This window comes from Carica papaya, chromosome 6 (genome assembly GCF_054855325.1).
Source record: "Carica papaya isolate Zhongbai chromosome 6, ASM5485532v1, whole genome shotgun sequence".
Lineage (NCBI taxonomy): Eukaryota > Viridiplantae > Streptophyta > Magnoliopsida > Brassicales > Caricaceae > Carica > Carica papaya.
Genome location: NC_142314.1, coordinates 34,830,850 through 34,846,031, shown reverse-complemented (window position 1 = coordinate 34,846,031; position 15,182 = coordinate 34,830,850). Strand labels below are relative to the sequence as shown.

Here is a 15,182-nt window from a genome sequence, read left to right as displayed (position 1 = left end):
CTTGGTAACAGAAAACCTAGAAACCATATTAAGGACACAAAGTGCTAGCAAGGATTGATCTGCATCTTTTATCATGCAACCTAAAAGTAGTTAGAGCATGGTAGTGCTTGTCAATTTTTAGTTCCTACTGACTTAGGATAAAGACTTATGACTCGAGGGTTAGTCTCTCTTATTTTTTGAGGTCCAAGAAATTGGACTAACCTATTAGAGGTTCTTTGGGTTTGCTGTATTTGTACTTTTTTTGACACCGGTACCGAATAGCATCTATTCTTGAATTGTGTTTAATCTCAGCTTGGAATTGAGGATACCATTCAATTTCAAATAAAATAAACCACATAGATAAAGAGATTAAGTCAACTACTAATAGCTGTAAAAATTAGGGTAAAAGAATTTAATCATCAACAAATATGTCATGCATGAAAATAACAGAATGAGAATGAAGTAGCATTAATATATCCAAAACAGGCCATGGAGCGAAAGGGGAAGAGCAAGTCCACTGTAAATTGGTCAGAACTGGTTTTAAGGAAATTGAACTGGGTTGGTCAAACTGAGCGAGTCAACCTTCAATGAATCAGTTAGCAGAGAGTTTCACAAATGGAGACTCAAACTTAGTGATTGGTGCATGCAAGTCATGCACAGCCTTCTGGTGGGATTCTTACACTGGTATTTCGGCCAGAGATTTGTCTGGTGGTCCCTGCTTTATCTGGTGTTTGATGCTACTCTTGGTGGTCGGAAAGTGTTGATTTCAGAAGGCAACAACGGTTTGAGGGTGTTGCCTGCAAGTGCGCGATTCTGCCAATATTTGAGGCTGAGATTTACTGAGAATGCTAGGAGGACTTTGTAGAAGCTACTAGTTAGGGCAGTGACATCCAAGTCCCAATGATGGCTGGAGATTGGGTTGATGCCTAGAGTTGCTCCTGATGTTGTTTTCTCTCTCCTGCTATTTGATCTCAGTTTTTTTTAGGTTTTAGGTTTTTAGAAAATTTGGTGATTTGTGGTATGAAATTGTGATACCAAAGGCAATAATTTAATTCTGATATTAAATAGATGTAGCATAGTAGATTAATGTTTAAAAATAGGAAACACTAAAGAAAATAAGAAAGATAAAATCCAATCCACAATCAGAAGGATTGTTAAGTACCGTAATAATGGGGTTTTTAGAGACTCAATTCAATGAGAAAAATCAATAATTTCTATTTAATAATAATAGTCCTCCACCCAAACCTCAAAACTCCGTACCTAACTAGACCCAATCCATTTAAATCCCCAGGGAAAAAAAAGTCAAAATCACACATAGAGAGAACTCTAAAACCATGGCCAATCCATTTACCAACCACCACCAGGCAGTGAGACACTGCCACTACCATTAGCCTTGTAAGACCCTAATGGGAAAAACCCTGAAGCCTTGTGATGGAAAACACGCCACTTGCAACCATAAGTTCTCCTAAACACTGACTCTCTCAATTTTGTCCTTTTCTGCAGTCATCCCACGCCGCTACTCGATCTTCAACCATGGTAGCGAACCGATCTGATTGTTGGAACCTTGACTTGGTTTGTGACCAGATATGTCAATAAGTGTTGAAAAATTGTTCTTTGTTTTTACTTTTTAAACTGGGTTTGGTCAAATAGGTCCCCCTAGACTGCTTTAACCCCTTATAGACTAGTTTTTGGTAGTGCATAACAATTCCCAAAAACTAACTTTTCTTATTTTCAAATCATCTTCACAAAAGTTTTTGTAATGAGAAAATTTTGAACTTGTGAAATTCTATAGTGAGGGAACAAGTCATCACTCAAAGAATGTGAATGGACAAGTCTTTCTTGGTTATAGTCAAGCACAACCAAGTAGTTAAAGTGAAGGAAGATTGGAAGCATTCTCCAATTTTTCAAACTCCAGTCCGTTGAAGAAATAAAATTAAGAAATTTATCATTCATGAAGATTGTTGCAAGAACTTATTTAAATCTCTGTAGATGAGCGACTCAATCTTTTAAGGCAACCGCATTCGCAACCTTACAAACTAGCTTGGATAGATAATTTGAACATTTTGGTAATTTAAGTTCTACTTATCATGGTAACTACAAGGATTCAATCTTGTCTGACATGGTTCTTATAATTTACACATTTTCTTCTATGTTGACATTGACTTTATGATTGACATGTTTAGCATGATTAGACTGCCAATATTTTTCATATTATGTTTGGAATAAAGAATTTTTAGAACCTATGATGATATGAGTAAATACAAACATCCAAAAGCACTCAAAACCAATGAAAAAGACAAAAAAGGAGCTTGTTGAAGTTGTGAAACGGGGAGAACTGTCATGTCTTCCTAAGAGTAAAGATTTTAAGATTATGCAAGACCTTTCACGAGGAGAGTTCTAGAGAGTTTCAATGCAAGGAGGAAACTATTGGGTCTAGTTATGTTAAACTCAAAGATGAAGTTCAAGTGCGAGTTGGTCCGTATGTCCATTTCGTCCCACCACTAAGTTTTCATACTCTTAAACAATTATATGTTTCCATTATGTTTGCTTTTGAAGAGAATAATAGAGAACAAAGTTCGTTAAATTTTTACGGGGAAACTTGAAAATCAATATTTACATCATTTGCTATCCTAAAATTCATGGACGAGTTTTCTCCAAGGGATAATGATGCGAAATGTATTATGTTTAGGATGTCTAAATAGTTTAGGAATTATAATTCTTTAGATATAAACTATTTTACTATTTAGGAGTATACCATTACAATCTTAGTAACTTCAGGATTTTATTTGATTTTAGTATTTAGTTTTTTTATTTGTATTAGTAGTATTTTTCTTAAGTTTGTTAGTATTAATTGTCTACTTCTGTAGGAAAATGTTACTTAAGAAGTATTATAAATATTTTTGTAAAGTTACTTTTTGAAACAGAATTCAGTTATATAATAAAGTACTTCTAAGAGTTTTTCAAATTTCTGGTTCTGTGATGCAATCAAAATTTTAAATATGATGCTTAAAACTTGCTTGAGACATTTTAGATATAATATTTAAGTAACTTTAGGTGTAATGTCTAGTTATTTATTTTCAAAGTGCTAAGTAGACAAATTAGCTCTAATTTATCCTACATCATGGAGCCAATAATGTATTTGTGTGCTTATGTTGTAATTTTTCCTTCTAAACAGATAGACCAAGGAATATGAGTGACTTGTTGCAGGTTAAGAATGATGGTGGCTTTTACCAAAAGGTATGATTCTAAACAATTGGCCTGATTCATTAATTTTTTCTTTCTTTTTTGTGAATGAAGAAATATTTTTAGGGAGATAAGGAAAAAAGTAGATCTGTGGAGGATAAGAGATTCCCTAAGAAACAGAGAAAAGGGAAAAATAATAAAGAGAAAAAGAAAGAACAAAGATTAATATGGATTCACAGTCAATTTCTTTGCACAGTAGTCAAGGGGATCTCTAAATTACCCATGTGACTGCAGTGAGGCTAGAATAACCGTCCTGTCCCAAATAAGAGATTTGAGTGAAAACCAGTCTTTAAAGATTTTAACATTGATATTATGTGCAATGTGTAGGATTTACTTATTTATTGTTGTCTTTATGGTTCAACTTGAACTCCCAACATTTGTCTCTTTACAGGATTGGTGGAATGATCTTCTCCAAAAAAATAATTATAAGGAACCTGATTATAGTGGCAAAATGGTTTTGCTGCTTGACATTCTGACAATGAGTTCTGACGTTGGTGATAAAGCATTGGTTTTTAGCCAGAGTATTCCGACATTGGACCTGATAGAGTTTTATCTTTCAAAGCTACCTCAACGTAGTAAGCCAGGGAAATTCTGGAAAAAAGGAAAAGACTGGTATAGGTGCGTATTCATTTCATTGCAGGCTATTTGGAGTTGATAGCGGGGTTAAGTGTTGTTGGTCTCTTGGATTTATCATTCCTACATATCTGCACAATCTTCCTTTCTATACTGCCTTATGCATTAAAACATGTTGCAGCTGTGTACATTTCAGACTCTAAGTTTCCACTGAATTTGGTTAATGAAATTGAGCTATTTAGCTTTTTGCGCATGGAAGGAGAACCAAGAGTTTCCAGAGCCTAGAGGAATGAATCAGTAGAAGCCTTAGGTACGGAGACTACAGAATGGAAACCTTAATATTTCATGATCAAGGATAAGCTATACGCACATGCTGACATGCACATTTACACTAGCTGGTTTGCCAATAGACACAGAAACAGGATTTCAAATCCTTAAGTTTTCCTTCGCGAAATAAATATTATGAAAATCAATTTCTTAGATCTAAAGCATCTTCACATAAGTTTGCTATTTTTGAAAAAATAAAAATTTAAGTTTTCTTTTGGGTGGGGTGGGGGTTGTGAAGTTATTGGAGGAGTGTTTTATGTCTAGAAGTAGAAAATATTAACTGTACTTGATTGCTATCTAAATCTGGATGCTTTCATAACTTATTCTAAAATGTAGTCACTTTGAATTTTTTCTTTATGCTGTAGAAGATCACCCTGTACATACATGACCAGATGCAGTGTTTGTCTATGAACTGCTATGTTGCAATGGGGTACGACTATAGGTGGTACTGTCAATAATAGTTGAGTGTATATTTTATTGAATATCACAACTCAGTACAAATTTTCTTGAATAGAAAAAGAAATAGACCATTAATTATATTAATTATATACAAAATATTTAACCTAATGTCCTTTAACCTAATTACATACTCTTTTTAATACTCTCTCTCAAGTTAGAAGTAGATATTGTTCATCCCCCAACTTGTCAATGATAGTTTAGAATGCTGGATTGTTCAGGCATTTAGTCAACATATCTGCAAGTTGCGAATTGGTCGCATGTATGGGTTAAATATTAAGTCAATGACTAGCTTTTCTTTGATGAAGTGCCTGTCAACCTTAATAAGTTTAATTCTGTTATGTTACACCAGGTTATGGGCAATGCTTGTAGTTGATTTATTGTTAAAGTATAAGCGCATGGGGTTATCCTACTTGATTTTTAGATCTTTTAAAATTTTCTTTACTCATAGTAATTACATACCCCTTGAGCCATTATTTGGAATTCTGATTCTGCACTTGACCTTGCAACTACATTTTGCTTATTACTCCTCTATGTAACCAAGTTATCCCAAGGAAATTATAGTAACCCTTGCTTGATTTTCTATCCACTACTGATTCTGCGGTAGTCTATATTCATATAGGTTTTTAAGAGTAACCTATCATTTTTTATGAACACGATCCCTTTTCTAGGTGACTCTTTTTAGGTGATGCAATATTCTGTAGGCTATCTGTAAATGTGCTTCTTTAGGGCAATGCATGAACTGATTTGTAACACTTAATGCATAACGATGTACGGTCTTGTGTGTGATTGGTATGTTAGCCTCTCAACCAATCTCTGCTCTATCTCTTTATCTATTGGTGTATTTTCTTCTGCCAGCTCCAATTTATGATTGGAATCAATAGGAGTACTAGTTGATTTACATGCTAGGTTGCCTATATCTTTTAAAAGGTCATGAATGTATTCTGCTGCAAGATGAAGATTTTGGATTTTGAGCGGATGAATACAATTCCAAGAAAGTATTTCAACTTATGTAATTCTTTGATTTCAAATTTTTTAGTCAAACATTGCTTGAGTATCAATTTTTTTTTATCATCATCTGTTACAATAATGTCATCAATATATAATAGGAGAATTGTAACTCCATCTGTCTTAAAGTGCGTCATAAATAGAGTGTGGTCTCCCTGAGACCGCTTATATCCCAAGTCTATCATCACCTTAGCAAATCTATCAAATCGTGCTCTAGACGATTGCTTGATTCCATAGAGGTGCTTTCTTTATATTACAGACTTTATGTGGTTCTGTTCCTCTGTCAAAATCCTAATGAGGTCTTTATATAGATTTCTTCATGCATATTTCCATGTAGGAATATATTCTTCATATCAAATTGTTACAATTGCCAATCAAAATGAGCAACTAAAGATAGAAAGATTTGCACTATGTTCGTCTTAGTTACTAGTGTAAGTATCTCTTGATAATTATCCTACAGGTTTAGGTATAGTTGTTTGCCACCAGTCTAGTTTTATACTTATTGATTGCCCTATATGTCTTACATTTAATTGCGACTATCCATGTATAACCCACAAGTTTCTTCCATGTCTAGTTATACTCTACTGCCTGCATCTCAATATTCATGATATTTTTCTATTTCTCGTAGGATAATGCCTCAAATATAGTGTTAAGGATATACTTGATATTCAAACTTTTAAAAAAACTTTCATGGGACTGTGAACATTTTTGATGCATTTTCGGGTTCCTTTATGAATGGCAATGATTATACTATTATCAATTTGTGTAAGGTTTTTAGGGTTTTCCTCAGTCTTGGAATTCATGCCGGATGCTTGAACCTATTTTGGTTCATACTAGGATTCTTTCTTTTTGTATACACTTGAGTGACCTTGGGGGCAAGTATAATTTCTTGAGTGGGTGGGTTCTCTGGTGGCCCTTATGGGTTTTCCTTATGGTGGTGATGGTAGTGTTTGAGTATGTGGTAAGGATGGTAGGTTCAGGTCTGTCGATAACTTGGTATCCTTATATTTTGATCTAGGTTCCTATTGAAGATAAAACTGAGAAAAATATGAGTTTTGTTTAACAATGGTGACGTCTGCAGACACATAAAACTTTTGTGTATGCGGATGGTAACATTTATACCCTTTTTGAAAAGATGAATTCGCCACAAATACACACTTTAGGGTTCTAGGATCAAGTTTTCCTATTGAGGCGAATGAATGTGAACATAGGCGACTCACCCGAGCACTTGTGAGGTCAGATGTTCGTGACATTTACTTATGGGTAGAATCTGGAGAGGGTTTCTAGAGGATTTTTGAAATCTAGAGCACCGGAGGGTAAGCAGTTAATAATATATGTAGCTGTAATGACTGCTTTGCCCAATATTGTTTTGGGATGTGATCCTGAAATAGAAAAACTCTAGTGGTTGCAAGAAGGTGACAATTCTTATGTTCTGCCTACTCTATTTTGCTGTGGAGTGTCGATGCATGATTAACTCATGAATAATACTTCTTGTTGAAAAAAGGATGTGTGATTAAAAAAGTTTTTTGTGTTATTAGTGCTAAATCATTTTATGTGGGCTCCAAATTGAGTTTTGATCATATTACAAAATTGAACTAACATTTGATTTAGATTTGAGTAAGAAAAGCTATGTAACCCTTAGATCATCAATAAATGACACTAATTATCGAATTCTAGAAATGTTGGGAATGTGAGATGGTCCCCGAATTCCCAAAACCTCAGAATAGAGAAGGATGAATGACAAAAATTATGTTTGACAAACTTGCATACATCACAATGTAAATTTCCATAATCAGATTTTTTAAATTATAATAGAGACATAACCTTTAAAATAGAGAATGATGGATTAAATCTTTTGTGGTAGAGGCAAAACTTGTGGTTAGGATTGTTAGAAATAATAGAGAGATCCACTAGGTGTATCTATGTAGTACAACTCGTTTCTAGTCTCAGTACGTCTAGTAATCTTCCCTGGGTTCTGATATTGAAAGTCACAGTAAGAAGAAAAAATTATTACTTTACTGTTCAAATCTTGTGATAATTTGGTGACTGATGCAAGGTTTGTGCAGAGTTTAGAAATATGTAACACATTTTATAAAATCAAGGTGGACTCAATTTGATATTGCCATTGCCAGCAATGGTGTTAGATAACTATCTGCAGTAATAATCTCTTTCTACTGGGCCATGAAACATAAGTGTGAAATATTTGGAATCGAGGAAGCTTATCGAATTTGTAATGATTGTATTATATGAATGGTTAATGTTGCAAGAAACCTTAATGATTGGTAAGTCAATGAGTATGAAGAGCTGTTATTGGTTTTGGCAGCACAAGAGATAGATCACTATGGATCAGGTTACTTGGAAACTGGAGAAGAGGGGTGAGTTCACTGTGGGGTCCTACTACAGACATCTGATTGGTGGAGCTGATGGTGGTCTGAAAAATTTTCCGGCAAAACAAATTTGGAAAGTCAAGGTGCCTCCGAGAATTGCTTTTTTTGCTTGGGAGGTTTGCAGAGAGAGTATCCTAACTATTGATAAATTAAGAGCAAAGGAACAAATCATAGTAAACAGCTGCTACCTCTGTCTGAATGTGGAAGAATCTTGCAATCACTTACTCCTATGTTGTTCTATGGCTTATGGAATGGCTGAATATGATCTATGGCCTATTGGGAATTGAATGGGTTATGTCTGGGACTGTTTTTAGGGAAATCTGGGCTTGGGACGGTTTAAGTGTTAAAAGGAATGTTGCAAAACTGATTCCATTGACCATTTTTTGTGTTCTTTGGAACTTTTGAGGGTAAATAATTAGGATTTTGTATAAACTAAGAGATAGGTGAATTCTCTATTTTAGGATTATTTTGTTAGGTCATGGTGTTATTTGTGATGAGAATTTTGGGAATGTCATCGATACACTAACCACATTATAAATCTTTGTACACGGGGTGGTACCCACTTTTTTAGTATCTTGTTAATATGTGCCTGACAATTTTTATCTCAAAAAAAAGTGTGAAATATTTAGAAATATTAGTCATGTGATCAGTTGCCTTTGAGTCTATTATCCATAAGTTTCCAAATATTAGAAGCATTCAAAACATCTGAGAAAGAAAACCTATTAGGGTTTATGAAGGAGGTCTAGTGTTTTTCTCCTAAAACTCTAATACCATGTTAAAATTGGTTGAGTATGTGTTATTGAATATTACAGCTTTGCATATATAGATTTTTTAAAATAGAAAATGAAATAGACCAATTATGTATATTTCCCGAATGTTCTTTGAAATCTCTACTACTTAGCCCTGGGAGATAAGCCGAGCCTGTTATTCCCTTTGTGGGTGAATGTTAAACACTGTTGAAATTTATCAGTCTTAAGAATCTTGAATTAATGTCATATTTTGCAGAATAGATTCATTTCCCTACCAATAAAGAGCCTTTTCTCTATTTGTGGTTTGTCATGAAGGCATGAGAGGTGTAAGAGGTAGAAAGGAACAGGTCATGTCGCGTATCCTCTCTATTCTTGGATTGTTTTGGAGAAAAAAAGCAAGCAACTTTTGGAGATATGGAAATCTTCTTTCGTAGCATTAAAGATTCATGGTTTTAGGAGGGAAGGTTGTAGTCCTCATAGTCCATCTTCCTTTTTGGTAATATTGCAATAAATTGTTAGTACTATTCCTTTTAAGAGCCACATTATAATTTTTAAAAAACTGTCACTTTTCTGAAAGTTAATATCCTAGAGCTAGATGGCCAGTGCACACAACTAGTGGCGTGACCTCAAGTTTTCTGTGAGTCTCCTTTTTTTTATAACTTAATGGACCTTGTCATATACATGGATTGGATATCTGCTTTATTTGGATGACACTTCCTTGGTGCCTTGTAAATACTAATGTTTTTCTTTTTCCCTATTTCTTTTTTGTTTGGTTGGATGTGCTCATCTGATGTGTAACAATGATTTGAACAGATGGAAATTTTGTCTTCTGTTTATAATTGATATGGCCATAGTCTAATTTTCATAAATTCAATACAAGGATATAAAGTGCATGTTTTTTTTTTCTTTTTGCCATATCTTGGCAGGTTAGATGGAAGAACAGAGAGCTCTGAAAGACAAAATTTGGTTGAGAGGTTCAATGATCCCATAAACAAAAGGGTGAAATGCACTCTGATCTCCACGAGAGCAGGATCTCTGGGGATTAATCTTCATGCTGCGAACCGTGTAATTATTGTGGATGGTTCTTGGAATCCAACATTTGATCTTCAAGCTATATATCGAGCTTGGAGGTAGGTCCTAAGTTATTGGAAAAAATAATAATGGGACAAAAAATGTCCCTTTGTTTTCCATATGGATCAGTCTCACCAGTTTTTTTGGTCTTTGTAGATATGGCCAAACAAAACCAGTGTTTGCTTATCGATTGATGGCACATGGAACTATGGAAGAGAAAATTTATAAGCGTCAGGTATTTGACATGCAAATTGAATTTCTTTGAGTTTTTATTTATTCTGAATGATTCTTTATAAAGGCTTTGCTTCAAATAGGTAACAAAGGAAGGCCTTGCTGCAAGGGTGGTAGATAGACAGCAAGTACATAGGACAATATCTAAAGAAGAGATGTTACATCTATTTGAATTTGGCGAGGAAGAGAATCCTGATGCTTTTACTGAGATCAGGGAAGGCGATGGACATGGATGTGGCCAGAAGATCAATTGTCAAGTTGGAGATTCACTGATGCAGAAGGCTTCTCTTTCTAATGGAAGCTGCTCATCAGACAAATTGATGGAAGATTTACTAGGAAAGCATTGTCCAAGGTGGTTTTATTTTCTATCTTTCTATCCAATTTTTTCTTTCTTTTTTGAAAAATAGAGCACTAACATACCTGCAGTTCGTATTCTGATTTTGTTTTTTAAATTTCTTTTAAAAACAGAAAGAAACAATTTTTTCTGGGGGCTTTGAACGTGGTAGTATCATTTGGTTTACTTAAGATATTTGAATTAATTGGGTTAAATGTAAGCATCATGTGAATTTTAGCCTAGTCTTCTTTCTATAACAGAAGTTATTCGCCTGACTATTTGGTGGAAAATTTACTAGGGAGCATTGTCCAAGGTGGTTTTATTTTCGATTATTTGTTAGATAGAAGAAGAAATATTAAAAAGGTAGTAAGTTGTTACATTCAAGATAGAGAGGATAAGGTATCCTCCAGCCAAAACAGTGACAGGAAAAAGAAATAGAGTGAAAAAATCAGAAAAAAATTAGTAACTCCTTTTTTTTCTTCACAATAGATGAGCCCAAAAGAACATTAAGGTTACGTCTGAAGAAAACTAGGAAGAGCACCCTATACCAAAGTATGTACAGTGGCTGAAACCATTGCTTGAAAATTCTAGCATTCTGTTACAGTGGTAAGATCTAAAATCCAGCAAAAGTGACCCTCCACAACTAATAATCTCACAAAGATATCCAGCTCAGGTCGACATGCGCAAAATTCCCAAATGTCAAAGACGGTCTAATTAAAACCTTTTACACTTGGTCACAGTGAAGAAATAAGTGGTTTTTACAGAGCTCCAGGAGCATATCAAACTGATATCAATGGATTAAGCTTGTTAGGTTTCCGAGCCTGAAGCAAACCATTAGCATTAATGTTGTTTAGGCCCTACGATCCAATAAGAACTCTTATTGTTAGAGTGAGCTTTCCCTACCAAAAGGAGTGAGAGAAAGTTATACTTTGTGTTTTAGAAGGATGAGTAAGAGATTGAAAGGAGAATTGCTGGTGTCAAGGATTCTAATTTTATTCAGCTCAAGGAGAGGGTAGAAAGAATAAAAAATGATTAATTGGGAACACCTATCCTACAATTTTTGATAGTAGATTGTTTGAGGAAATAATAGAATAGATATAACTGGGCAAAAAAGTTTTACTGTTATCTTTGTTGTTTTAAGAATTCCATAATCTGGAGATCATTTTCTTTTGACTGAATTTAGGGATCTAGTTGTCGTTACATGTTCCGAGGATTCTGTGTATTTTTAAATTTACAGTATATGACTTTTGGTTTTTGAAAGAGCTGAATGTCATCAGTTAAAAAAACTGTAGAAGTTCTTAACCAATCACATCTTCTACATTACCATACTTCTACTTTGACGCAGATGAGTATCATAACTAACAAGCTTTTCAATGTCCTTACCGTATCTTATTTCATTACCTTCTAGTAATAGAAAGTAAGCAATAAACCATAAGATTCTTAAGTAGTAGTTGTCATCATACTATTGCCTATATGTTGTGGGACCTAGAGATTCTATCTCATGGATGATCAGTTATGTTTGTGTTTGTCTTCTAATTTTTGTGATCCGTCATCGCGCATCTCATGTTACATGTAGTTTGTTATGATGCTATGGGATAGCAACACTAACTTTTATCGAAAGTCAATTGCAACAGTTTTTTAAATTTAGTAATGTAGGGCTTGCCTTTTCCTATTATCTAAGTAGATAAAGATAAAATAAATTCTATCATGTATTTGATGGAGAAAATGGTTTTTTGAGATACTGGGACCTTATATACTGAGGCTTTTGGTTTTTTGAGGTACTCGTTTGAAGACAAAGATTTCGTAAGATATAGTAAAAATGGCATATGGTGATGTATATCCTTTGAAATCCTTATCTTGTCTGCATGACATCTTCTGAAGGTGAAAAGACTTTGTTATGAATTGTCTCCCAATGATAATTTTCTTTCAACTATGTGCGTTGTTTGACAACTGCATTTGGATTGGATTTTGGATTTTGTGGCCTAAATGACTGGGCAGTTGGCAATCAGTTTGATTGGCCTCCATTAGGTGATGACTGGATCTCATGAAACTTAAAGCTTGAGAATTAAAGGAGAAACCCACAAAGAAGCTCATCTCACTTATCCTTCTTTCCATTTTTTGGCCATTTGGTAGATTTGTGGACCTTTTGTTCCATACCTAGCTACTTTGTCCAAAGGTCGTCCTTTCCATAATGGATATCATCTTGGGCACCTCATAGCTCTCTTCTGATTCTCGGTTGTACCCTTTTCTTCTCCATGCCATACTTTTATGGTGTCATCATTCCTCACCCTTTTTCCTAAAATTGGGTTACTTGCCGGCATTTTTCTAAAAGAAACTAGATTTCTGTGATATCTATTGTGTTGATTGTTTGAAGAAACTAGCGTTCTTTAGGATTTTCGTATTAATGGTTCTCTATCTGCTTTCTATCTGTATGTGCATTTCAGACTAAAATAATTCTTTAATTTTTCTGGTAACAGTTCTGATGTACAGGTGCTGCTTATTTGCAGTGCTGGACCTTTTGGTTCTACTTTTTTTTAGTGACTCTGCATTCTGTCCAGATCTTTTGCAATCCTCTGACTTGTTATCTTGTTTTGCAGGTGGATTGCCAATTATCATGAACATGAGACCCTTTTACAGGAGAATGAAGAGGAAAAGCTGTCAAAGGAGGAGCAAGATATGGCTTGGGAAGTCTACCGAAAAGCAATGGAATGGGAGGAAGTGCGGCGAGTTCCCGTTGATGAATCTGCTTTGGGGGGAAATCCTGTCACTTCAAATGTGAACCCCCCTGTGCCAGAAACCAGTAACTTGACTCAACCCAGGGACCTGTTTAGGAATCGTGGTGCACAGCGAAAGTGCACTAATCTTTCTCACTTGCTGACACTTAGAAGTCAAGGCACAAAAGTTGGCTGCTTTACCATTTGTGGAGAATGTGCCCGAGAGATTAGGTGGGAGGATTTGAATAGGGATGGACGATTGACAAGGTGATGAAGACTGAAGTTCATGTTGTTTGTTTATATGTTACATGATGTAATTATTTGCATTTTAGACACCAGAATTGTAAGTTAATCTCCTTCTCAACATGGTACATTCATTCTGTGCTTTAAATTTCCAGCATATAGATAGGCTTGTATTCTTTATTTGTCTTGGAAGAGTTTCGAGGATGCAGCTAAGCGCATTCTCACTGTAGATGTAGCATACCAACAGGGGGTTGGGGCGGGCGTGAGGAAAGTGCTGCGGGACATTCGGGCAATAGAGAGGGTTTCAGAGCCCATCTTGTAAAATTGTGCTTTATAGAACTTCCTTACAAAATTTATATCAGATCTTAATGTCTAATTTCTACCAGTGCCATCTGGTTTTACCCTAAACAATTGTCTACATTCTTGGGGTTCTGTTTGTACAACATGGCTAATTGGTTGGAGTTAAGTTACGCAGGATAAGTTTGTCTCAATATTAGAATTCCGCAAGTTCGGTTAAAATAATACTAAACACTTATGTTAAAGTTCATAACAACTAATGTATTTTTTTCGATAATTAGTTCCATCAAAATTTCAGAAAGATTCTTATAAGCAAGAAGTAAAATATTCAATTCTCTATCTTGTTTTTAGTTAAAGATGACTATCCATTTTATCTTTTTTTTTTTATGACAAGAATTCAACCTAGGACCTTGTGATGTATTCATGCAATATCTTAATCTTTTATTTCCCTACTCTTAATAGAGATGGAATAAAGATTTTAGGATTTCGATCATTGAACGAACACATGATGAGTTAATTAATAAGTTCTTTAAAATTTTATACCCTTACAGATTTGAACTCTAAAATCAATATCTATACCTTTTTTCTCTTACGGATAGAGAAAACATCATATAGAAAGAGTTTTATATAACTTTCTGAAATTCCATTCTGTTTAAGATGATTTATAAAGTCTTTGATTATTTCGTATTAATTTAGTTGGAAGAACTTTAAATTAGAGGAGATAAGATCCTCTATATTATCATATCAAGGACATTCGTCGTTACAACATTTCGTCATTAACATTATTCTCAAGAAACTAGTCCTCTGTTTTTTTTCAAGTAAGTTTTTATTTTCATGATGTGTGCACTCTTTCTTATTACTTTTGCAAGTAAATCTAATTTTTTCTTGACTTCCTCCCTCCAAACTTTGCTCTCCCATGTTAATCCCATGATTATAACTTCTTATAGCTAGCTAGCATGGATTTCTTATATTTCAGCATAACACTCCTTATCTTTTTAGCCGAGGGAATTTCATACTCTTACAAGCTCTTAGTTATCTTCTAATACTCCACCAAGACTATCCTCATTTTCCGATTCTTTCTATATGAGCATGTTTTTAGCTTAAGACCTGTTTTTTCATATGAAAACAAATCTATTGTAAACCCTCATATTTTCAATTCAACAACAATCTTTGCAACTTAAATTGTAAGATCAAAGGCTTTTTCAAATCAATTTCTATATTAAACATTTTATATTTACCTCTTATACTAATCATGTTTCTATTTATGCAAGTTGGTTTACTTATGGCCTTGGCCATCACTTCTATATGATCACGCTTAGATTTGTACACCAATTTTAAAGCCTTCACATATCGGATATACATAAAGTTATACAGTACTAAAAGTTTCCTAGATAAGGATAATTATATATATATATATATATACACACACACACACACATACATATCACAATCAATCAATATGGTGTTAAAAGAAATATGTGAAAGTCTAAATAACTAAATAATAGTTAAAAATTTGATGGAATACTTTCTCTTTTAAATTTGCTATTTTCATTTATAAAATTACTTTTTA

The 15,182-nt window shown here is 34.3% G+C and overlaps 1 protein-coding gene across 8 annotated transcripts in view; it reads left to right on the top strand.

Moving 5' to 3' along the window:
- ATRX (P-loop containing nucleoside triphosphate hydrolases superfamily protein) overlaps positions 1–13,700 on the top strand; it is a 45,199-nt gene extending 31,499 nt beyond the window's left edge. For all 8 annotated transcript variants that reach the window (XM_088206640.1, XM_088206644.1, XM_088206643.1 and 5 more), the window contains 6 exons: positions 3,155–3,216; positions 3,614–3,840; positions 9,649–9,852; positions 9,950–10,028; positions 10,108–10,376; positions 12,956–13,700. In XM_088206640.1, the coding sequence (XP_088062766.1) occupies positions 3,155–3,216; positions 3,614–3,840; positions 9,649–9,852; positions 9,950–10,028; positions 10,108–10,376; positions 12,956–13,343 (1,229 nt within the window). In that variant the 3' untranslated portion in view covers positions 13,344–13,700. The remainder of the gene's footprint in view (positions 1–3,154; positions 3,217–3,613; positions 3,841–9,648; positions 9,853–9,949; positions 10,029–10,107; positions 10,377–12,955) is intronic.
- The last annotated feature ends 1,482 nt before the right edge of the window (positions 13,701–15,182 follow it).